Genomic DNA, 26,182 nt, shown 5'->3' with positions numbered 1-26,182 from the left:
GCTTCGCGTAGGAACGCCGAGGCCCTCATGATCCGGGAAGAGTATCCCCCTTTCAGGTTCGAACTCTTCCCGACTAGCTCCTTGATAACATCGAGGTTCTTTTCGGCCTCGATCATTATCCCTTCCGCCCCCATGCTTTCCAGCTCCACAGGGAGCTCCTTCTTCTTCGTCCTTGCCCCGTTCTTCTCCCTCCCGAGGCTTTTCTCGAGGCAGGAGTTAAAGGCAGCCTCTGACTCCTCCTCTTCACGCTCCCGCAGGAATCTCTTGGCCTTAGCCAGCGTATGACCGCGGCCTCGCCTTCCCGCCGGAACCTTCCCTCTGATGACATCACCCCCAGTCTCGGTGTCGGAGCCTGACACCTCCGAAAAGAGGCGCTTGGCTCCCAACACCGACTCTGGGCGCGACGACATTGAGTCGTCCGCACCAAACTCATTCCCAGTTAAAAGGCCCGTTTTCCCCCCCGGGCACTCCCCCCCCCATCATACTCTCTATCTCCCATCTTACACAACCTAAGCACACCCAAACACAATCCAAAAACGCAACGAATGATAACAGCAAGAACCTCCAAGTAGGTACCAAGTCACGAAACTTGCCTCAACCCTCAAGGACAAATTCGTTTCAATTTAAATCCGTAGCTTGTCATTTCTGTAAAAAAGTCGGTCATAGTGAACCGAACTGTTTTGCTTAAGGACGATCGAACTCGGGTAACGTAAATTTTTGTCGAGAAGTCGTAACTGACATTAATAATCGTGACGTAATTACGGCGGTACTAGGTGGACTCCCGACAGATGTATTAATGGATATCGGTTCATACATCTCGTTAATTAGCTCTGATTTAGCTAAGCATTTTTCATGCAAACTACATGCGTGCATTCCACTGTTGCGTGATTTTGAATAATATTTTGAATACTCAGTTTTTGAATACTCCGGTAGTTATAGGCACCGATGTATTAAGCAGAGACGGAGTGTCTTACATTCGCATTGCAAATTCACAACGAATCATTCGGTCCATTAAATTACCGAATAATATCATATCCGATTGTACGGTAGATTTGGATCTTCATTCTATTAACACGTCACCGTCATAAAATTAGGTTTTATGTCGGTTGTCATAGTAACCATATTAAATCCACTTATGTTTTATTAAAATAACAACAGATATCACCGATGCGTAAGAGTCTGTCAACGACCAAGACTTTATGATTTTCTAATGTCATGGTTATGGAAAATGTAACTGTGTGCTTCATTAATAATACTATCCGACTATGTGGCTGTGTCAATGACTAAAAACTGTGTGATCATGTGGGTATGTAATTAATCATACATTACATAAATTTCTTTTATATAAAGAGAGAATTTTAAATCTACCGATTTGTGCGAAGGTTTCAGAACCCCGTAGTGTACATAGGGATCGTCGGAGGATAGACTTGAGATACAATATGAACACGCATACCTGACCGACATTAATTAATTAGAAATTTTGTACATATATATTTGCTTATTGAAGTGGTAATTGGATTTAAAACAATTTTGTTACTATAGATAAAAGTCAATATTGTCTGAAAAATGAATTGTGAAATTAACCTGTTGGTACGATAGTGAACCGCCAAGTCAAGCAAAAATAAAAAAGCGGCATGGCCGTATTACACTTTTCTTAAATTATTTCGGGCCATTTTCGACCTATAAGTACATTTCGCATTAAACTTGACGCCTATATTTCTGGTAAGCAAGAAAAAAGTAGCTCAAGCATTACAACTAGACAAAGTTCTTAGTTTTGTTAAATTTTTTCATTCACTGACTGACCCATCATCAAAACTGTAAGGCGCTTCTAGTTTATATAGAAGCTTCAAAATTTTGAATACAATTTGTGTTTAGTGAATAACTCAGGGAAAAACTAAACTATTTTGAATTTTCTGTCCACTTTTCAAGGTAATCTATAAATATACACGTGTAGCTCGTATCATAAGTCAGAGAGTGGGCTCTCAGAAAATTCGTTGATAGCACGAGTGTTAGAGAAGTAGATCATACTGGAAAAAAAGAGAAAAAGGAGGATTTCCATAAAAATAAATGAGATGCCATCGATAACAGGAGTTAAAAAAAAAACAAGTCCCGCAACACTGTTCTTTCATTGTAAAATTTTGGATGATGTACGTAATACCAAGTCGGTTGATCTTTTCGGTCCCCTCTTAAGGGGCCTTCTGTCTTAAGTTATAACATTATTAACTATCTAACCATATCTCATAGTGACCACATTAAAATTAAAAATATTTTATGTTGAAATAAATAGATTGACTTGGCATTCGCATGAAAACGCAATGCCATGAAAAACCAAATTTTTTATCAGCAAACCAAGTCTCGCAACTCAGCCAACTCGCAATTCCCGAGCGCATTAAGCAATCTTGATTACTAAAATATGTAGTGCTTGTGAGTTACATCGTGTGTATTGATATGAATTATATTTGTCATACAAAAATTGTAGGTAATTATTAATTATTATCAAATTACAACTAACTTAAATGCGATTTAACAAAAAATCATTCATAACTAATAAGAATTACTTCAGAGGTTCTATCTCGACTGACACATCTGTCGTCCATAAATCTATGTATCTCTTTTCATGATTTCTTTCGGGTTAACCTATATCGGTATGATTTAAGTCATATTCTCATTTATATTTAACTCTGCTATGTCCCGTTTCCTTTCTAGTGATAAACTAGGGATTCGAAAGTCTCTAGTTCATCTTAGGGATACGCTGCCAGTTGTGTGAAAATTATTGACGGACCTTAACATGCAACTAGTATTTTATATGAAAAAAAAAAAACGATATGGGACAGATGAGTTTTATTAAATTTATATCTTTTTTTTTTTTTTGGGTCGGGTTGGAAAATATTAAGTGATGAAATACATGTGTATTTCATCACTTTATTACATGATTGTAGATTAGGGTAGGTTAATTCGACGATCCCCCGGGGGCTGTCAACTTGTCGTGGTGGGGGGCTTGAGTGCTCCAGTGATCCCCAGGGCTTTACCGGCAGGTACTACCATACCGGACGGGTCTGGGGTGAGGGGATAGACTAAGAGCGACACAAGCGGTGTCTAAATACATAGTTTCACTGTTATATTTCTAAAAATGACAATTTTCCATACGAACATTCATCACCTGTTTTTACCCCAATTTTCGCTATAAAAAGTAGCCTATGTTTTTTCATTCCTAATAAAGTGTCTAAATACAAAGTTTCACTGTTATATCTTCAAAAATGACGATTTTCCATACGAACAGTCATCCCCTCTTTTTACCCATTCCCCCATTTTTTGCGATAAATACCAAATTTCATCAAAATCGGTTCACTGGTTTAGGCGTGAAAGCGTAACAGACAGACAGACAGAGTTACTATCGCATTTATAATATAATAATAATAATAATAATAATAATAATAGTAATAATAATAATAATAACAGCAATAATAATAATGATAAAATATTAGTATATAGTAAAATAGTATATAGTATAATAGTGTATAGTATATAGTATGGATTTAATTTTTTATTTTTTATTTGTTAATCATACACGAAGTATGAAATATTTAATGAGTAAATAAGAGATGGTTTTTTATCTCTGCCTTTACTTTATAAAACTACCTGTCTATCCTTACTTTTATTTACTTTTTACTGGATAATGCACGTTCCTTTAAAAAATAAGTTTAAATTTAAAAACAAATTGTGAACCGTAGTTTCAAGTCACGTTTATTGCGTATTATGAAGTACCAGGTGTTCATAAAGCTACAGAATACTATTACACAATTTGCTACGGGGATGCTACGAAAACCCAGAGAATTGGTTCTACGATAAACATACAAATATGCATTTCAAAGGGTTAATAGTGCAGACGTTGTGACAAACATGCATGCACGAACTAAGGCGAAACTATATTTTAGTGTCGGCTATCATGAAGAAAGGAATTCCCGTTTTCAAAATTAAATCAAACTAAGATATCTAAAATCAGACAGCATAAAGGGCAATTGTATCAGGCTTACTGAAAACTAATGTAAGAAACAGTTTTTTTTCTTCTGAGATTTTCTTAGACATACATTTTGTAACAATGTATTTTGTCAATCTTAAAAGTCTGCCTTACATACATATCTTGAAAACTAAGAGCAGTGGGTAGTCGTATCAGTATTGTATACAAATCAGAATACTTAAGTCTGTTCTCCTAGTATGCAACGTTATCAAAATCGTGAGTCCCATATTATGTATTTATACGTAACTGTAGTCAGGTCAATAAAGTTTTACTTTTCACAGCAATCATGAAACATATTGTACAACTCCTTCAGACTTATGAAGTCCTGGTTCCCGCACTATGAAACAAACTTGACCAATTTTCGAAGTTCTGGTGATTCCTTTGTAGCAAGCAACCATGATCAATTGACAGACGAGATGAAAATGAAATCATATACATATTTTCTAATCAGAAAATACATATATGTCGAAGTACGGTCCAGGCCGTGGTTTTTAAAAAGAGTGACGCCAGCATAACTGACGTCATCAATGACTTTATTCTTAATTGTAGACCAACATTGTTGTGACTACACTTACACAGGTGGCTACGCAGGTGGTTATGCGGCTAACACCTGATTATTTCAACTACCGACAATTATTAGTTTTTTGAATAATAAGAACTACGCCGTTATATATGTTTTTTTTTCAGTAAATTTTAGTCAAAATTGATTAAGTGTATATTTCGAAGTAGAGAGACGAAAGTGGCTGTACGAACTTAGTGCCTTATCATTTATAGAAAAAGAAATGCCCGCTTCGAAAGTAAATTTTTTTTTACTGGTCTCGTTCCGCAACTCATAACATCGTACCAGGGAAACATAAATCTATGAAGGTGATGTTTCACTATGAATTGAGAGTGAAATTTGTGCTATATGAACATATTGGGACGGACGTGTGTTTTAAATATTTCATATCAATATATATTGATATTTATTTGTTTGTGTGTGTTCGTGTGTCATGGCCTAATTTACATTAATAAGACCTTATTTATGGAGGAAAAAACGGGAATTAATAAAAAATCTACGTATAGCCAAAGCCCTAGGCGACAATCACCTTAGTCATCAACTAGCTAGGGCGTTAAGATCGATTCTAAAATTAATTCAAGGAATATCGGCGCAAACCGCAGAAAATCGCGATAATTTTGACCGGGCAAAACAGGAAGTAGATTTTGATAAAAACCCTTTTGAGTATTCGAAAACCATTTTTAAGAAAGAACGCGGACAGCTTCTCTTGACCAATGAACAAATTTACGATCATTTTAAGAGCACATACGAAATGCCTAAAAGTGTAAGACTCTATGCGGATCCCAACGAACAAAAACCTGGAATTCCTCGTTTCGATTTCCACGGCATTCCACCAACGCTAGATGAGATAAGTATTCAGATAAAGAAAAAATCGTCTAAATCTGCGCCGGGACCCGATGGTATCCCATATATAGTCTTTAAAAAATGTCCATCGGTTCGTAAACATCTCACATATATATACGATAAAATCTGGTCAAGGAAGCAAATCCCGGAGTGCTTCGGGAAAGCAATTTTTGTCCTCATTCCCAAAAAGATCGAGTCACAGATCCAAAAGATACTAGACCGATAGCCTTAACAAATACTATATCCAAAATCTTTTTCTCAGTTCTACAAACGAGAATGACGCGATTCATGCTGAGCAACAGGTATTTTAGGCCAAATCACCAGAAAGGGTTTTTACCCGGAATTTCTGGATGCCTAGAACACAACACTTTGCTGTCGGAGAGTTTAAAAGATGCTAGGAAAAGCGAGAGGCAAATTACAGTTTGTTGGATAGACTTAGAGAATGCGTTCGGGTCGATACAGCACGAATTGATGCTATTCGCGCTGAGATGGTACAATTTTCCGCCCCTAGTTACTGATATGATCGCGTCGTATTACTCAAAATTAAAGTTTTCTATAACAACTAAAGAAGGCCATTCAAAAACTTTTAGTTACAATGTAGGACTATTTCAAGGTTGCTGTTTGTCTCCAATTGTATTTAATATTGTAATTAACATCTTAGTAGATAAATTAACCAGCAACGAGAAAAAATGGGGGTATCGGTTCAAGTTTAATAATAAATACACGGAATCCATTTTAGCCTTCGCTGACGATCTCGCAATACTGACACGTAACCCCAAACACTGTCAAGTACTATTAGATGAAGTGGATAGATTCTGTGAGTGGACCGATGGATTGAGGACAAAACCAAGTAAATGTCACTGTCTGTGTCTCGGTAGGCGGAGTACAAGATACACCTCATACGATCCGGGATTATCGTTAGGCGGTCAATGCATTTCTACGGTTACAGAAAATGCACCATTTAAATTTCTCGGTCGGAAGATTGATAATATAGGTCGTACTCCATCTTTGGAAGGTATAGTAGATAGCTTTTTGAACGATCTCAACAAGGTAGATAGCCAACAGATCAGTAACGTTAAAAAAGCTTGGATCTACGATAATTATCTAACTTCACGTTTAAATTGGCCTTTCCTCGTTTATGATTTTAATAAAACCCTTTTGTCAAAGTTAGATGCAGGCGTCATAAAGATGTTGAAGTTGTGGCTCGGGCTCGCGCTAACGGCTGATTCATCGGCTTTATTTAGGGATCGCAATAGTTTTGGGATGAGTCTAAAAAGGCCATCGGAGCTCTATAAACACCTGAGAGTTTCCAAGAGGTACATCTTGGGGAAATCCCAGGATGACGTCGTTACATCGCTCCCAAAAGACAAAGATGCCCCAGAGCTAGAGTCAAGGCTTCAATTCCACAAGCAGTTTATGATAGGATCGCAAAGTAACAGAGTAGGGTTAGGATCAAGTAGGAAGGTCCAAGATACGGATATATTGAAGTCTTTTATTCGACAAGACGAGAATGATAAATATAAGATCCATGCAATAAGTTTAGAAATGCAGAACGAGTGGTTAGACATAGGAGATTTTTGCATCCCATTAGCACTAAAATGGCGCACCTTAATCCATGATTGGTCGCCAGCATTGCTAAAATTCTATCTCAATGCGTTCCAGATGACTCTCCCAGATCAGAGTAATTTAGTAAGATGGGGTAAAGGTACCGAAAAGACTTGCTATATCTGTGGGAAGGCAGTTGGAACTGCTAGGCACTTGTTAGTGGGATGTAAGGTACTCCTCGATAGCGGTCAATACTCGCGTCGTCACGATAGGGTTTTGGAAATCATACGTGAAGCGGTTAGTCTTTCGGTAGCCAGAGCGCAAAAAGGAATAACCACAAACGAGCGATCAGTAGGTTTTGTGAGAGAGGGCATTAGGACTATAAAAACAAATGTCAAGCCTTACTCCATCCTTAAAGCGGCTACGGATTGGACTATAATGATGGATACGTGTGAAAAACAATACAAAATCCCCGAGGATATTTGTGCGTCGGCCTCCAGACCGGACATATTCATGTATTCGCGAATCTTAAAGCGCGTTGTGATGATAGAGCTTACGGTTCCTTGGGAAACCAACATCCCCAAAGACCATACCATCAAGGTCAACAAATATTACGAGCTCACAAACGAACTCACTCGAAATAGGTTCGTCGTGGATTTATACGCGGTAGAAGTGGGAGCGAGAGGTATAACAGCTCAATCTCTCTACAACCTACTAAAAGACTTAGGCCTGTCCAGAACTCACATCAATTCGTTCTTGGAACGTACTTCGAAGGCAGCCCTAGTAGGTTCTTTTCAAATATGGTTAGGTAGGGAGAGGAGCTTGGACAGTGGAGGTGAGCGTTTAATGCGCGTTAGTTAGGGGCCCCTTAAACCTACACCTGGGTCGCAAGTCCCAGGCACTGTTGAAGCTCCACTCCCTGCAACGCAATGGACCCGGCACCCGCACGGTGAATCCATTGAATGCTAAGAGGTTTCGTCTCTGTCTTAATTTTTTCCCGTTATTCTTATGAATATAATTTTGTTCTTGTGATATATAAGTTTCTTTTGCGTGTTCCTGAAATCTTGCATTATGGAAGTGAATTTTGCTTTCATAAAATAATTTGCATTATTTTCAAGTTCGTAGAGCAGTGGACGATCGTCGTTCAGAATTGCATACAAAACATGATTCCTGAATTAATGTTCACCTGTAATACAAGGTTATAAGGTCAGGGTATATAAAACTATCAAGGTGATCTTTCTCCGCTTTAATCTCATGCTTATGTTTGCCCGTTGTTTAATTTTTTTGGGTAATTTTAAGTGTTGCATTTTTTTTTTAGCAAAATGATTTTTCTTTAAAAACATAAAAAACAAAAGAAACTTTTAATAAGCTAACATAAGAAGCATATATATAATATGTATTTCATAACTTTATTACATGATTGTAGATTAGGGTAGGTTATTTAGACGATCGACCCCACAGAGGCACTCCTTTATCTTATACCTTGAAAGATTTCAAGTTTTGTAGAAAAAACGGATCATAAATTATTAAAATTAATTTAGAGTCATCTCAGAGTCTCAGAATTCCAAAGCACCGAGGGAATTTTTTCAGCTTTGTCTAAAAAAGCCTGATTATAAATATAAATTATAAATACGTACACATTTACATACATATACACTTATATATTAATATTATACATAGTATCTCTACAAAATATTTGAAGCGTAGTAGTACTCTTTTCCTTTAGTGACTTTACTAGTGCCCTTATTACTAAAATAAACGTGAGTACCTAATAATATCTTGCATTCACATTCATAGACGATTCACGACGAGCAATTTTTTTATATTCTCAAGGTATTTTTTTTTTATTTTGTAAACCTTGATCAGAAAGGAATTTTATACAAAAATAACCAATCGGACCATACTTTCTACAAAAAGAATTAATCCAGAAAAATTTCAATGTAATTTTCAAACTGTCTGTTTAATGCAGAGATGATTCTCAATAAAAATAATTAATCAATCTAGAAAAGAAAAGTCGATTGATCTCCTTCACAAAGCTGATTTTGATTTATTGATTGATTTCATAACACCGCCACAACTCACGAACTAACTCACTAACATCTTACCAGGAGAACATAAAACCAAGCCGATGATGTTTCACGGGAAGATAAAAGTGAAACTTTTCATTCATATGTATTTATTACACATTAAACTTATGTTTGTGGGTCGGTCATTATTATGTTTCTGTGAGCTTGTGCTGACTGGCTTTATCGATTTTTCATCCTATTGCTTTTAAAATGTAGTGATTCACAGCGATACGCTAGTCACAATCAGCTGACTCTCACTGCTATGGAATGTCTGCCTCCATCTGCCCCTAGAAGATTGAGGTCATAATTAAAAGAAAAAAAAACAAATATTTACAATTATCTCTACTTGTACTATGTATCAGTCTAACATCGTATTTGTCATAAAACTTAATAAATACTCCATTGCATAGTAATTTCATAAAAAAAATAAATTCAAACAAGAAAATTCAAATTTTCGAGAAAAAGAAACAAAAAATTCAAAGAAAGTTTTCTGAACCATTGCCTCTCAATTTATGTTCTCCTGGTTGACAGTGTTATGAACAACGTGACTGTTACGTTCTGTTACCTAACTCGAAACATCTTACCAGGAGAACATAAAACTGTGTAGTTAGTTCTATAGTGTGCTTTTGCTACGAAATACTCGTGTCTTATGATTTCCTGGTTTCCCATCCGCTGAGATAAACGTGACTGACTGTGGCTTGTTTGTTTGTTTGCTTGCTTGTTTCTTTTGCACAACAAACTACGTGAAGTTTGTTACGTACGCGCTACATATTATAAAATAAATGAACATCGCCGGGGCAACATCGTTGTATGGATAAGATATCATATAACAAGTAACGCCGCTGACTCCGCGGAACGAACACCAAGCCGTGTGAACCAGAAGATTCCTGATACCAAACAAGCTATGGAATGGGATTGCTATCCTAACATCGGGGCAATCATGTAGTCTTAGGTATAGGTTATAAGTTTTAATATGTAATTTTTATTATAATATACATATAAGTAAGTTTCGTAGTTTTCCTGGAACCTCCGGTTGCCACCTTATATAATTAGTTACTTCTTTATTTGGTGACTGGGGAGTTGGTTTAAAACGTTAAATAAACCGTTTTGAAATTTTGTGAGTAACTTTATTTTATAAATTTAAACTACTTACTTTTTTTAAAATAATACTGTGGAATATTTGATTATTTCATAATAGAAGGCAAATTTCGTCTCAACTTCCATATTAAATAAATAATAAATTAATGAGAAAATATTATCTCCTTGAAAATCATCTGCTCACAGGCATTGCATTTAAATGAGGGCTTGCGAAAAAAAAATTGTCTCAAATATCATGAAGAAAAGGTATTCACGTATTCCCGTATAATTAACTCAAAAAAAGGGTGAATAAGACCGAATGACAAACTCCAAAATTCTGTTTACCACGAGACTTCACATTGGCTTCTTTCTATAAATAAAATGATCGTTTTAAATCTTTAAAGACTTACTAAATAATTCTTTAAAAATTTTAAGGATATTTTCACTATAATATTGTTTCACAAAGTTTTCTAAGTAGATCTTAATCCAACAAATGACAACTAAAAGGATGTGCAGTCTTGTCAATTTGCAGCTATTATAAGTTTCGAATTACTTGTGGTATTAGAAATCGGTGGCGGGAATAGGGGTTGTTTTATTTCAACAAAATTATATGTATTTATACGTTGAAGCAATCGCATGAAAAGCTTCTTAAAAGCGATATCACATGGCATAAAGGGCAATTGTACCAAGCGTGGTGGTTTCAGTGTGGTCATAATTTTATATTTCTTCACAACTGGAAAAATACATATGTGAATATACTTATATATATATGTTCTCTTTGTTTTCGTAGTATTCTCGTACCACTCTCGTAGCATTGTGCCTTAAGATTATGAATACCTAGAACTTCATTTTATGAAATAAAGTTTGTTTCTTCGTAGTTTTTTTTTCTTATGAAACGAATAAAACAAAGAAAAAATATATATTTTTAAAATTTTAAAAACTATAAATATACTTTTATATATAACAAAACATGTATATGAATGATAAATAATAAAAATAAATCAAAAGGGTTATACGTAGAAAAAGTGAATTGTTTGAAATATACATACACAGATTACTTTCAACTAAAGCAGAAAGAAGCTTGTTTCAATAGTTATTCTGTCTGGTGACTCTGAGTTCCACTGAATTTACTATCGGAACATAAACAGAACAAGGATATTCTATTATTTCTTTTATTTCGGTTTAAGGAGTTTTGACAATGTGTAAATTTTAATGATATGAAGTGTACATTGAAGTTGTACGAGTACATATTCTTATGAATTCTTAGATTTCGAAGCGTCCTCGTATCAATTGATACCATAGTACTTTACCTTTATAAAACTACATGGTGCTCCTTACTAAAGGTAGTCTGTTAAAGTAATCGTAAAACAAGTCACGTTTCTACATCGCGGTATCAGTTAACACAGAATGTCTGGAGGTGTTTTAGTTCATATTGCACATAAATGTAATAAATAAATAATAATAAATATTATAATACTAAATATAAATATTATAATATATTGTAATACTAAATATTGTACTAAATTCCTAAATATTAAACAGTCTCAAAATACTAGCTATAGGTTGTATTCGCAAATTTTTGTAGATCTCCGAAATGGATCTGATAAACACGTCTTATTATGAACTAAACGTGAATATTGGCTTCGAGATTGCCATGACAGCGTCGTGACGTCACGAGAGCGACTTAATGCTTTTCCTAGTATAGACTCTATAGTTACTTTATTGAGTAATTGGCCCCATGTTGTAAAGAAAAAATAAATAAATTCAAATAATTAATCTAGTAAAATTTTGATATGGTTTTGAAAGCGTTTTTGGTTTTTGGTTTCTGAAAGTCATTTCAAACAAGTTAATGATGTCAGTAGCAGAAAATTTTGTAATAAAATAATTTCAAAATAAAATCAACTATTTAATCATTTATATTTTGCATTGTATTTCGAGTCTTCAATCCAAATTCTTTCACTCAATTAATATTCACGGCTTAAAAACTACTCTTTCCAAATATAACTCAAAACTTGTCCGACGTTGATAAATTTGTTAATTTGTAATTTTTTTAATCATACATAAAGTATGAAAATATTTAACACCTAAATAAGATTCGGTTTTTTATCTTTATAAAACCACCTGTCTTTCTTTATCCATATTTACTTTTTGCTGGATGATGCACGTTCCTTTTAAAACAAGTTAAAATTTAAAAACAAAATGTGAAACGTAGTTTCAAGTCACGTTTATTTCGTAATATGAAGTACCAGGTGTTCATAAAGCCACAGAATACTACGATACAATTTGCTACGAGGATACTACCAAAATAAGAGAAGTGGAATAAATATACAAATATGCATTTCAAAGGGATATGTGATTAGATTTAACATTTTTCTAAACTATAATCTCTTAATTTATGTTCTTCTTTCTAGACTAGAGACTATTACGTAACTCAAAACATCTTATCAGGAGAACATAAAACTGTGTAGTTCTTATAAATGCGCTTTTGCTACGAAATATGTGATGAAGACTTCTATTTCCCTGTTTCCCATCCAATGAGATAATCGCGACTGGCGTTATTCCTTCTTGTGGCAAACATGCATGCACGAACTAACGCGAAAATATATTTTAGTGTCGGCTATCATGAAGACAGGAATTCCCGTATTCAAAATTAAATCAAACCAAGATATCTAAAATCAGATTGCATAAAGGGCAATTGTGTCAAGCTTGGTGTCAGTTTGATCATCATTTTATGATTTTTCCACTACTAAAGCTCTAAAAATACTTATATGTATGTTATACTTATCGTGTTTTCAAAGCTCTGTTTGTTTTGGTAGCATCCTCATAGCAGATCGCAGCATATTGCTTTAGCATATGCTGCTATTCATGAGAATACCTGGAACTTCATTTTATGAAATCCGTGTGACCTCTACAAGTTCTTCGTAATGTTTTTTTTATACTTTAAGTAAGAACTTGTAGAGGTCACATATGTATATTTCATAATATGAAGTACCAGGTATTCTCATGAATAAAGAAAGAAAAGAAAAAGAAGTTTTTACTCCAAAAATAAATCAACAAAAAACCACTTTTACATAAAAAAAATATGTATGATAAAAAGAAAAAGAAATTAAAAAATAAAAATTAAAAGTGAATTGATCAAAATATACACATAACTTTCAACTAAACAGAAAGAAGACTGTTAGGATTGTAATTAAGTTTGGAGCTTCTGTTCATTTTGAATTTAATATAGGAACATAAAAAACAAGAGAATATTTTATTGTTTCTATTTTATTTGTTTATGTGGGGTTTGAAAATGTGTAATTATTAACGACGCGTATTTATTGCAACTTATTACGTATGCATGTGCATACCTATGTCTAATACACTGTTCTCAGTAAACTCGTCATAGATTGCACTTGACTATTATGAATTCCTGTCTCCTGTATGTGAAATACACGAGACTAATTTAGCCTAAAACATCGAGACAGACAAGTGAAGTTTCCTTACTGACTTACTGAAAGCTAATGTAAAAAATATTTTTTTTTCAATCTTAAAAGTCTGCCTTACTGTGATGTAGGAAGCTAAAATACATTCATTCTTTCAATAAACGAACGGCGTCGGTCGCGCGCCAGTCGGGCGACAGACGTCTTAACTACCAGTTGTGTTTCATTTTAATCTTAGATTTAACAGTGGCGACGAGGTGTAGCAGCTACTTATTCTATGTGCGCGTGCGAACTATATTTATAAACATGGCAGTCGGAAAAATCGGCGAGTTTGAGGTGGGAAAAGACATATGGGACTTGTATGTGGAACGCCTGGAACAATATTTCATTGTGAATTTAGTGAACGAAGAGATGAAGGTGCCGACGTTGATAACCATGATGGGAGCTGAATGCTACGAGCTATTGGTTACTTTATGCACACCCCATAAGCCTAAGGATAAAGAGTTTCATGAAATTGTAGATATTATGAAGAAACATCTTCAACCCAAACCGAGTGAGTTGGCCGAGCGCTATAAATTTCGGCATAGACTGCAAAAAGCCGACGAGTCAATGGCAGATTACGTCGCAGCTCTAAAAAAAATATCGAAAACCTGTGAGTTTGGTCCCTGGCTAGATGAAAGTTTGCGTGATCAGCTAGTGTGTGGCATTAATAATGAAACCATAAGGCAACGTCTGTTCGCTGAGGATAAGTTAAACTTTAGTCAAGCATATCGCTTAGCATCTAGTATGGAAACTGCTGAGAGGGATGCGGCGATTGTGGTCGAAGGTCATAGAAGGGCATCGAGCGCGGGAAACACAACGGACTGTCAAGCGATTACGGTAGGGGCAACATGGCGGAGGAAACATCAAGCGGGCAGCGCGCGCGACTACGGTGACAGCGGAGCGGTGCGGGAGACCGGCCAGCGGGGGGGCGGCGGCGGCTGGGCTCGACAGCCAGCGGCGCGTGCCTCTGTATCGAACAAATCACAACACGAGCGCGGACATATGCAGGCGCAATGCAAGGCGTGTGGGGGTGCGCATGAAACTGCGGCTTGTAAGTTTAACCGCTACGTGTGTCGTGTGTGTAATCGTATGGGACATTTACGGCGCATGTGCCCTAACTTAATGGAACAACATTTCTTAGCGGCAGCGGGAGCGGGGGATGATGCAAACAACTGTCAGGATAGTGACGTAAGCGAAGAGGTAATTTTTATTGATATTAATAGGTTATCTGCACGTCAGTGTGCACCAATAATGATTCCAATTGTCATTCAGAATAAGAATATTCAGATGGAATGTGACACGGGTAGTGCAATATCATGTATAAGTTATGATTTATATAAGAAAGAATTTAGTACAATACCGATAAGAAGTTGTAACTTGGCATTAAGATATTATACGGGCGAATTAGTACACCCGGTAGGGGTAATTAAACCTACTGTCTTGTATAAGAATACAAATAAAATATTGGAATTGTACGTCATTCGTAATGGTAAATCGGCTTTATTAGGGAGACAATGGATCGCGGAATTACGTATACAATTACCTAACTTAGAATACGATTGTGTTAATAGGTTAGCGACCGACGAAGAATTTAATTTTAGTGCATTTAGTTCCAGATATTGTAATGTGTTCGCGGATGGTCTGGGTCGGTTCTCGGGGCCGGCTGTGGGCATACACGTTCGAGCCGACGCGCGGCCGGTGTTCATGCGCGCGCGCCCGCTGGCGTACGCACTGCGCGAGCCGGTGGAGCGCGCGCTGCAGCAACACGTGCGCGACGGCATCCTCACACCCGTCGAGCGCTCCGACTGGGCGACCCCGATTGTGCCCATCGTAAAGAAGGATGGTAGTATTAGGATTTGTGCCGACTACAAGATTACGCTAAATAAAGTGCTGGAAATTGACCGTTACCCGTTGCCTAAGGTTGAGGATTTGCTAGTGCGACTACATGGAGGACAGCGGTTCAGTAAATTAGATCTGTCGCAGGCCTACGCCAATTCGTTTTGGATGATTCAAAAAATACACGGTGATAAACACTCATAGAGGCTTGTTCATGTATAACCGTTTAGTCTACGGTTTGGCGTCTAGTCCGGGAATATTCCAACGTCGTTTAGAAGAGCTCTTCGCCGATTTGCCTCGGGTGGGGGTGTTCCTGGATGATGTTATTATAACAGGAGAAACTAAGCGGGAACACATGGAAAACCTCCATAAGGTGTTCGACCGTTTGGAAAAATATGGACTACGAGTAAAAAAAGAGAAATGTGAATTCTTTGCAAAATCAATACACTATCTGGGGCATATTATTAGCGAAAAAGGAGTCCATACTTGTCCAAACAAAGTAAAGGCCATACTCGATACAAGGGCACCTTCGAATGTTTCAGAATTGAGATCCTTCATAGGTATGGTTATGTACTATTCCAAGTTTATAAAAAATATAAGTACCTTGTTAGCACCGCTTTATAGATTATAAAATCAGGCGAAAAATTTGTCTGGAGCAGGGAATGTCAGGATGTTTTTGGTAAAGTAAAGGAACGGTTAACGAGCGCCGAAGTGCTGGCGCATTACTCGACGGAGCTGCCGCTGGTCGTGACGGCAGACGCCAGCAGCGTGGGCGTGGGCGCCGTGCTGGCGCACGAGACGACGGCCGGGGAGCGGCCCGTGGCGTACGCTTCGCGCTCGCTCACCGATGCTGAACGACACTACTCGCAGATTGACAAGGAAGCCTTAGCGATTGTCTTCGCCATACGGAAGTTTCATCAATACTTATATGGTAGAAAGTTTGTTTTGAGAACGGATCACAAACCTTTGACACATATATTAGGTGATAAGGTGGGCATCCCTATTATGGCAGCGTCCCGCTTACAGAGATGGGCAGTACTTCTGTCAGGTTATAATTATACTATTGAGTATGTGGCGTCGAGTAAAAATTGTGCCGACGCTTTATCCCGACTTACGATATGTACCAATAAGTCAAACCCGGGCACGGAAATAACATATAGTAATTTTGTGGAAACATTTTTGCCGGTAACTAACAGTGAAGTAAGAAAAATGTTGAGTAAGGATCCAATTCTTAGTAGAATTAAATATTATGTAGAATCTGGGTGGCCTTTGACGTGCAGTGATGAGAAGTTAAAACCATTTTTTATTAGGAAAAATGAGCTGTATATTGAAGGGGGCTGTCTTATGTGGGGATACAGAATGGTGATCCCGAATCGTTGAGAAAGCTGGTTTTAAAACAACTACACAGCAGTCACATGGGCATCATTAAGACTAAGTCTTGGGCTCGTAGTTATGTGTGGTGGCCGGGCATCGATCAGGACGTGGAGGGGCAGTGCCGCGCATGCGACACCTGCGCGCAAGAAGCCGATGCGCCGCCGCGAGCGTCGCCGACGCCTTGGCCTTACCACCTACAGCCCTGGTCGCGCTTACATATTGATTTTCTCGGCCCAATACGAGGTTTAACATTTATGGTTATGGTAGACTCGACATCTAAATGGTTAGAGATTTGAAATGAAATCGACGAATGCGACGTCCGTCATAAAGGTACTTCGTACGACTTTTGCAAGGTTTGGCTTACCGATGGAAGTCGTTTCTGATCAAGGGCCGCCATTTAGCAGTAGTGAATTTAATAGTTTTCTAGTGAATAATGGGATCACTCAAAGCTATTCACCGGTCTATCACCCAGCATCAAACGGTGCCGCCGAAAATGCCGTTAAACAGTGTAAACGAGCTATTAAGAAGGCTTTTAGGGATAAAGTTGATGTGGACACCGCCTTGCAAACATTTCTATTAATGTATAGGAACACTATTCATAGTACTACTGGGGAAACACCAGCAATTTTACTTCAAAAACGTAAATTGCGGACACGATTGGATTTAATACGAAACGATGTGGGCTTGAAACAAAAGGTGCTTACGGTTCAAGATAAGCAGGTCAAAAATGCAGGTGGAGTGGAGCGAGAATTTTCTCCAGGTGATACAGTTTGGTTTAGAAGATATGGTGGTAACGAAAAGTGGGTAAAAGGTACAATAATCGATAAGGAAGGTTCCAGGAGGTTGATTGTAGAAACGGTAACGGGCAATTTCAAAAACGGCATATTGATCAGGTGCGACGACGTACACGATGGTCGTTGTCAAGCGGCACAGGTTCTAATGTCCCCTCTGAACGCAGTGCCGTGTCGGCAACGATCGCGGGCGGGGATGAGGAGGCCGTGGTGCGGGGGTGTGCGGTGGTGGATGAGAGTACTACAGATTCTAGTATACCAGTAGTATCAGGAACTAAACAGTCCTGTAGCCCAGCTACAGTCAATTCAAACAATAGTTCTGAATCCAGTAACGCTCGTACACCACAGTCACAGCAACTCCAGCTGCGTCCTAAGCGTACACAAAGACCAGTTTTAAGATATGGTTTCGAACCTGACTAATGTTGTAAATAAAATAAAAAGATTTAATTATTAAATTTTAAGATCCTTACGTCAACAACATGTCTATGTTAAGTATATTAAGCTATTATATTATCTATAAGGTATGTAGTTACATAATAAGTTATTATATCTTATTATATGAATAGTGCATCAAGTCTAAGCAAGAATTGCATTGGTTATACCAGTTCACCAGCGAGGATAAGAGATTAAATGTTCCGAGGTGTAGCCTTTAGTTGTAAGAAATTATTTAAGTAAGTTCTTAATTACCTATGTGTTAATTTGTGGTGGAGGTGTGATGTAGGAAGCTAAAATACATTCATTCTTTCAATAAACGAACGGCGTCGGTCGCGCGCCAGTCGGGCGACAGACGTCTTAACTACCAGTTGTGTTTCATTTTAATCTTAGATTTAACACTTACATACATATCTTGAAAACTAAGAGCAGTGGGTGGTCCTATCAGTATTGTATACAAATCAGAATACTTAAGTTTGTTCTCCTAGTATGCAACGCTATCAAAAACGTGAGCCCCTACTATGTATTTATACGTAACTGTTACTACAGTCAATAAAGTTATACTTTTCACAGCAATCTTGAAAAATATTGTACTACTCCTTCAGACTTATGAAGTCATGGTTCCCGTACTATGAAACAAACGTGACCAATCTTCGAAGTTCTGGTTGGTTCCTTTGCAACCATGATCAATTGATAGACGAGATGAAAATGAAATCATTCATATACATGTTTTCTAATCAGAAAATAAATAATAAAATATTCAATTAATTAATATAATATAAATTGATTTAGATTATAATTAATCGATGTTTTTCAAATACACGTATGTCGGAGTAGGGTCCAGGCCGTGGTTTTTAAAAAGTGTGACGCCAGCATAACTGACGTCATCAATGACTTTATTCTTGATTGTAGACCAACATTGTTGTGACTAAACTTACACAAGTGGCTACGCAGGTGGTTATGCGGCTGACACCTGATAATTTCAACTACCCTCAATTATTAGTTTTTCAAATAATAAGAATTACACCGACATATGTTTTTTTCAGTTAATTTTAGTCAAAATTGATTCGAAGTGGAGGGACGAAACTAAGTGCCATTATCATTTATAGAAAAAGAAATGCCAGCTTCGAAAGTTAATTTTTTGTACTGGTCTCGTAGCTCCAACGGAACTCATAACATCCTACCAGGGAAACATAAATCTATGAAGGTGATGTATCACTATGAATTGAGAGTGAAATTTATGCTATATGAACATATTGGGACAGACGTGTGTTTTAAATATTTCATATATTGAATATATATTGATATTTATTGATATTTATTGATATTTATTTGTTTGTCTGTGTTCGTGTGTCATAGCCCAATTTACATTTATTAGAGCTTATTTATTTATAATTTTTCCTGTTATTCTTATGAATATATTTTTGTTCCTATCATATATAAGTTTCTTTTGCGTGTTCCTGAAATCTCGTTTTATGGAAGTGAATTGAATTCATAAAATAATTTGTATTATTTTCAAGTTCGTAGAGCAGTGGACGATCATCGTTCAGTATTGTATACAAAACATGATTCCTCATTAATGTTCATCTGTAATACAAGGTTATAAAGTCAGGGTATATAAAATTTTAATTATTATTATAAAACTATTAACTATTATTATTTATTATCACTAAGGTGATCTTTCTCCCCATTAATCTCAAGCTCTAGTTGGTTTGTATAATTTTAAGTTCCATATATTTTTTTATTAAAATTATTAATAAATGCTAGATTTATTAATAATTTTATTCAATGCTTTCAATTTGCGTGTAACTTAATTATAACTGTAATTAACTGTATGATGATAACTTTAATAAACTCAGTTTAACGTATGAGAAGAAATGTGGGAAAAATTCCTCTAGCTAAGCTGTATTGGTTGCATAACACCAACTCATAACATCCTACTAGGAGAACATACAACCGCGTAGGTGATGTTTCACAAGGGGGTGGAAGTGAAACTATCTATCTATATTTAATATAGTCTACTTGTTTGTGTGATGGTTGTCTTTTATGTATGTGTAAGTTTGGTATGACTGGCTTGCTAGCTGGCTCTTTGATAATTACGAAAATTGACATCGCACTATTATTTATTCTTACTTCAAAGTTAAATTCATAACGAGGGCAAAGTGGACAGAAAATTCAAAATAGTTTAGTTTTTCCCTGAGTTATTCACTAAACACAAATTGTATTCAAAATTTTGAAGCTTCTATATAAACTAGAAGCGCCTTACAGTTTGGATGATGGGTCAGTCAGTGAATGAAAAAATTTAACAAAACTAAGAACTTTGCCTAGTTGTAATGCTTGAGCTACTTTTTTCTTGCTTACCAGAAATAAAGGCGTCAAGTTTAATGCGAAATGTACTTATAGGTCGAAAATGGCCCGAAATAATTTGAGAAAAGTGTAATACGGCCATGCCGCTTTTTTATTTTTGCTCGACTTGGCGGTTCACTATCGTACAAACAGGTTAATTTTACAATTCATTTTTCAGACAATATCGACTTTTATCTATAGTAACAAAATAGTTTTAAATCCAATCACCACTTCAATAAGTCAATATATATTTTTAGTTATAAATATTTAAAATAATTTAAATTGTGATATTCTTGATGATTCTAAGCTTAACGATATTTATATTCTAATATTTATTGGAAACTCTTATGATGGTTAAACTAGCGCCATCTGTATATTTGTTATAATAGTGTAAATTAATGTTAATAATGTTTCTGTACAGTAATTTAAATGTCCAAATACTTGACAATTGGTTTTATAATTTATAATGAGAGCTTCTGCATGTTTTACGTAATGTTCAGTGTTTTATAATTTTATGGAAACTCTTATGAGGGAAACTAGCGCCCTCTGTATGATATTGTAACTTACCCTCACCTAAAAATATTACCTTTGAATATTATAAATAGGATGTAAGTACTAGACTGGGGGATTTCTGATACGAGTTGTGGAGCAACAAACATCTAAGTGGAAGTACTGCCTTATTTATTTCTAACAATATATACAAAATTTTTATTTAATTATTGTCGGCTAGGTATGCGTGTTCATATTGTATCATATCTTAGGTCTATCCAACGACGATCCCTATGTACACTACGGGGTTCTGTAACCTCTCGTACAAATCGGTAGATTTAAAATTCTCTCTTTAGATAAACGAAATGTATGTAATGAAACTAGTATTTTTCGGATAAACTTTGATGATTTATTTTTGTAAAAAACTACATACTCCCGACGTTTCGGTTACTTTTCAGCAACCGTGATCACGGGCACATCTGACATCTCGTCTGCCCGTGATCACGGTTGCTGAAAAGTAACCGAAACGTCGGGAGTATGTAGTTTTTTACAAAAATAAATCATCAAAGTTTATCCGAAAAATACTAGTTTCATTTAAATGAATTAAACTCGCGAAAATCTTAGATCTCATTATGTATGTAATGTATGACTAATTATACATACCCACATGATCACACAGTTTTTAGTCATTGACACAGCCACATAGTCGGATAGTATTATTAATGAAGCACACAGTTACATTTTCCATAACCATGACATTAGAAAATCATAAATCTTGGTCGTTGACAGACTCTTACGCATCGGTGATCTCCTTCTTCATCCTGGCAATTATCCCAGCATTAGCCAGGGTCTGCCTTCCTGCTTAAACTCCTCCACTTTGCACGATCTTTAGCATCCGCGGTGGTAAGTCCATTGGCTCTCATATCCTGTTTCACGGTGTCCAGCCATCGCTTTCTTGGGCGTCCTGGGGGTCTTGCTCCAGGGACCGACATATCAAGGCAAATTTTTCCGACGTAATTCTCAGGCCGGCGTGCAACGTGACCATACCATCTCAGGCGACTCTCTTGAAGCTTATCCGCTACGTCACGGACTCCAAGACTACCTCGGATAAATGTGTTACGTATACGGTCAGCTCGCGTTACGCCACACATCCACCTCAGCATCTTCATCTCCGTGACGTGAAGCTCCTGAGTGTGCCTGGACAGTGTTGGCCAACATTCGCTTCCATATAAGAGAACCGGTCGGATTATGCTCTTGTATATTATTCCCTTGAGCTTGGTAGGTATTCTGCGATCGCAGACCACACCTGTGACCTCACGCCATTTCGCCCAAGCAGCGCTGATCCGGGCTTGGACATCGTGATCGATGCCTCCGGACTCATGCAGAATAGATCCAAGGTACCTGAACTTTTCCGACTTAACGGCTGGTTCAGGACCTATATGGATAGTGCAAGAGTCCGGGCTTCCGCAAGCCATGTACTCGGTCTTCGTCACATTTAGTTTAAGACCACCGTTCTCAAGCGTACCCTTCCAGAGGTTCACTCTTCGCTCTAGCGTCAACCTGCTCTCATCAATGAGCGCTATGTCATCGGCATACATCATCAGCCATGGAGGCTGTTCCTGGATGTTAGCCGAGACAGTGTCCAGCACTACATTGAACAAGAAGGGGCTAAGAGCCGAGCCTTGGTGAACCCCTACTGAGATCGGAAAGGGTTTTGTATCGCCAACAGCAGTCCTAACCATTGAAACGGAATCGCGGTACATGTCTCTAATGATGTCAATATAGGCCTCAGGGATGCCTTTGAATCGCAATGCCCACCAGATACATTGACGAGGAACGCAGTCAAAGGCCTTCTGCAGATCTAGGAATGCGACATGCAGAGCTCTCCTTTTTTCCCTGTATGCCTCCATCAGAGTTCTGATGGCAAAGATGGCGTCCAAGGTGCCCGATCCTGGCTGAAATCCATATTGACATTCCGAGACAGTACACTCTCGGCGGAGCCTGAGATCGATCATACGCTCAAAGAGCTTCATGGTATGACTCATGATCTTAACGCCCCTATAACTACCACAATCTTGAACACTGCCCCTGCCTTTGTATATAGGGGTAATGTAACTATAACGCCACTGATGTGGCATAGTCCCAGTGTTCAAGACGCGGTTAAAAAGGTCCGTCAGTATGAGCACACCAAGAGAGCCCAATGATTTCCACGCTTCGATCGGAATATCGTCAGGTCCCACCGCTTTCCGATTCTTCATGCGTCGAAGACAATTCCGAGTTTCGTCAGGTGTTATCGGGGCAATAAGTCCAAGATTAGGAGGTATTTCGGTTGGAAGACTGCACGGATGCTGAGTATTTAGAAACTCCTTGAAGTAGCATCTCCATCTCTCCTTCACAGAGGCATGATCACACAGCAACGTGCCTTGGGAATCTTTGACGCTAAGACATTTTGCGATATCTTGCGTCGCCTTATCCCGAGCTCGTGCCAATTTGTAAATGAGCTTATGCCCCTCCGCAGTTTGAAGTGTATCATATAATGGTGATAACCTATCACTGCGGGATCTGGCAACAGCCCTTTTACTGGCACGTTTCGCTGCTATGTACTCTAGTCTGTCTTCAGGAGAGTTTGATTGCTGCCACTTCTTAAAGGCAGTCTTCTTTTCACGAATCACCTCCTGTACTTCGTCATTCCACCACCATGTCTCCTTGTCAATGACCCGTCCTCCCTTAGAAAGGCCTAGAACTCGTTTACCTGCTGTGATAATTGCTGACTGGGCTCGATCCCAAACTTCCTGAGCAGTTTCAGTATTAGTCGACAGATTTTGACTCTCAACCTCTGCCCGAAAGCTGGTCTGCATCGTTCCATTCAGCAACCACCACCTGATGCGAGGCTTACGTTTCTCGGCCACTTTCTTTTTCGGGGTAACGACATAGTCCATGACAAGAAGTCGATGTTGGGCCGTCAGGCTTTCACCAGGAATGACTTTACAGTTAGTCACCTTGCTGATATGACACCGTCTGGTCAGCAGATAATCTATTTGGGTTGAGTGGGACCCGCTCTTATACGTGATAAGGTGCTGTGGAGTCTTTTGGAAGAACGTGTTCACGACGGCTAAGTCAGACGCAATACAGGTTCTGAGAATATTTTCTCCCTCTGCATTGCGGCGACCATAACCAAAACCACCGTGTACACGGTCAAACGTTTCCGCAGCCCTACCTACGTGGCCATTTAAGTCCCCCCCAACTATGATTACTTCAGCAGCTGGTATAGCACGTAGAACCTCTTCAAATTGCTCCCAGAATGACTCTTTTTCGGACCCGCTACATCCAGCCTGAGGAGTATAAGCACTGATCAAGTTAGTAATCACTCCCTCGACCAGTACCCGCACCCGCATCAGGCGGTCGCAGCGACGATCAACTTCAAGAAGACCATTCCGAAGCTCCTCAGATAGCACTACCGCTACACCAGCTTTACCTGAAGGCGACCCAGTGTATATCAGCCGGTAACCCTGTCCGATGTTCCGAGACTTATTGCCCTTCCAGCGAGTTTCCTGGAGGAACGCACACTGGACTCGACGTCTCATGAGTACATCTGCGAGTTCTCTGCATCGTCCAGTTAGAGAGCCAATATTCCACGTTGCAAAGCGGAGTTTCCTTTGGGGTACTAACGTCTTTAGCCGTGCCCGTACTTGACACGGTAGCCCTTGCCCACTTATCGCAGGTGTAGGGCGATGTGCCTGCGCGTCGTTTATCGGCGACGCCCTAGCCGTACCCAGTCCATAAAATTTTGCAACCATAAGAGTGGCGGGAGTGGTTTTAACGGAGCGACTGCCGTCTGACCTCCAAAACCCCGTTTTACGGGTAAAACCAGGAAAGGAAAAGATAGAGAATGGGGGAAAGAGGTTAGGAAGGGGAATGAGGGGGGGGTACAGGACACCACCTTCATGGAATGAGGATAGAGGTATGAAAGTGGTGGCTCGAGGATCCGGGGTCGCGTACCCGTATGCCCAAGGCTAAATATCGGAAAAATACTTAGTAGGACACCCTCTGGATTACATGATATATTCACTGCCTAGCGTTAATAATGTTAACAAACTCAGGTTTAAGACTGGCTCCACCAACCAGGAAACCATCGATATCTTCACAAGCTGCCAACTCCTTTGCATTTGCAGCAGTCACTGAACCACCATATTGGATACGGACTGATTGAGCAACTTCTGCAGATACATTCTCAGCCAGCCATTTACGAAGAGATGCGTGGACATCTTGAGCCTGTTGTGGAGAGGCAGTCTTGCCAGTTCCAATAGCCCATACTGGTTCATATGCCAAGACAACATTTTTCCACTTGTCACCAATAGCTGGCACTAGAGCCTTAGTTTGTCTGAATACAACTTCCTCAGTCTTGCCAGACTCCCGTTCTTCAAGTGTTTCACCAATACAGGCTATTACTTTAAGATTGTGTCGAAGGGCATTGGCTACCTTCTCAGCCACTAAACTGTCAGATTCACCAAAAATAGTTCTCCTTTCAGAATGACCTAGAATCACCCACTCTGCACCGACATCCTTGATCATAGGTGCAGATATTTCTCCTGTGAAAGCCCCCTTGTCAGCCTTCCAGCAGTTTTGAGCAGCAACACCAATGCTTTTGGGTAGACTGGATCTGACCTGAGCCAGATAAATGGCTGGCACTCCAATTACAACCTCAGCAGTGGGATCCAAGGATCCGTTCTTCAAGTTATTGACAATTTCATTTATCTGGTTGCTCTGACCATTCATTTTCCAATTTCCACCGACAACGAATTTACGACCCATGGTAAAGATTTTACAATTTCCTTAGTAAAGTAAAAGGGCGAAATTCCGTGAGACACCGGCTCAGACAAAAGTTATCGGTGATATCTGTTGTTATTTTAATAAAACATAAGTGGATTTAATATGGTTACTATGACAACCGACATAAAACCTAATTTTATAACGGTGACGTGTTAATAGAATGAAGATCCAAATCTACCGTACAATCGGATATGATATTATTCGGTAATTTAATGGACCGAATGATTCGTTGTGAATTTGCAATGCGAATGTAAGACACTCCGTCTCTGCTTAATACGAGTACATCGGTGCCTATAACTACCGGAGTATTCAAAAATGTACTCGGTACTTATATTATTTGGTATTTCCGCGCCACCAAAACCACGCAACAGTGGAATGCACGCATGTAGTTTGCATGAAAAATGCTTAGCTAAATCAGAGCTTATTAACGAGATGTATGAACCGGTATCCATTAATACATCTGTCGGGATGCCACCTAGTACCGCCGTAATTACGTCACGATTATTAATGTC

At 38.3% G+C, this 26,182-nt stretch overlaps 2 protein-coding genes across 2 annotated transcripts; one reads left to right on the top strand and one right to left on the bottom strand.

Moving 5' to 3' along the window:
- Nucleotides 1-13,672: 13,672 nt before the first annotated feature.
- Nucleotides 13,673-17,993, top strand: LOC133320667 (uncharacterized protein K02A2.6-like). Its single transcript, XM_061529302.1, has 7 exons — nt 13,673-14,623; nt 14,714-15,595; nt 15,639-15,814; nt 16,033-16,475; nt 16,742-17,025; nt 17,255-17,586; nt 17,676-17,993. Exons 1-7 carry the CDS (start codon nt 13,837-13,839, stop codon nt 17,991-17,993), a joined length of 3,222 nt encoding a protein of 1,073 aa, XP_061385286.1. The 5' UTR covers nt 13,673-13,836.
- A 6,900-nt stretch (nt 17,994-24,893) lies between these two features.
- LOC133320668 (triosephosphate isomerase-like) lies at nt 24,894-25,722 on the bottom strand. The gene has a single exon (XM_061529303.1). It carries the CDS (start codon nt 25,650-25,652, stop codon nt 24,906-24,908), a length of 747 nt encoding a protein of 248 aa, XP_061385287.1. The 5' UTR covers nt 25,653-25,722; the 3' UTR covers nt 24,894-24,905.
- Between the last annotated feature and the right edge of the window lie 460 nt (nt 25,723-26,182).

Source organism: Danaus plexippus, unplaced genomic scaffold, assembly GCF_018135715.1.
Source record: "Danaus plexippus unplaced genomic scaffold, MEX_DaPlex mxdp_47, whole genome shotgun sequence".
NCBI lineage: Eukaryota > Metazoa > Arthropoda > Insecta > Lepidoptera > Nymphalidae > Danaus > Danaus plexippus.
Note: the sequence above shows the minus strand (reverse complement) of the source record. Positions and strands in the feature narration are given on the sequence as shown.

What these genes read in the sequence shown, in the direction of transcription:
- LOC133320667 (XM_061529302.1), top strand. Translation starts at nt 13,837, where the DNA reads ATGGCAGTCGGAAAAATCGGCGAGTTTGAGGTGGGAAAAGACATATGG. An exon ending in GATGATTCAAAAAATACACG is followed by an intron (nt 15,596 to 15,638) that starts GTGATAAACACT and finishes ATAACCGTTTAG; the next exon opens with TCTACGGTTTGGCGTCTAGT. An exon ending in ATGGTGGTAACGAAAAGTGG is followed by an intron (nt 17,587 to 17,675) that starts GTAAAAGGTACA and finishes CATATTGATCAG; the next exon opens with GTGCGACGACGTACACGATG.
- LOC133320668 (XM_061529303.1), bottom strand. Translation starts at nt 25,652, where the DNA reads ATGGGTCGTAAATTCGTTGTCGGTGGAAATTGGAAAATGAATGGTCAG.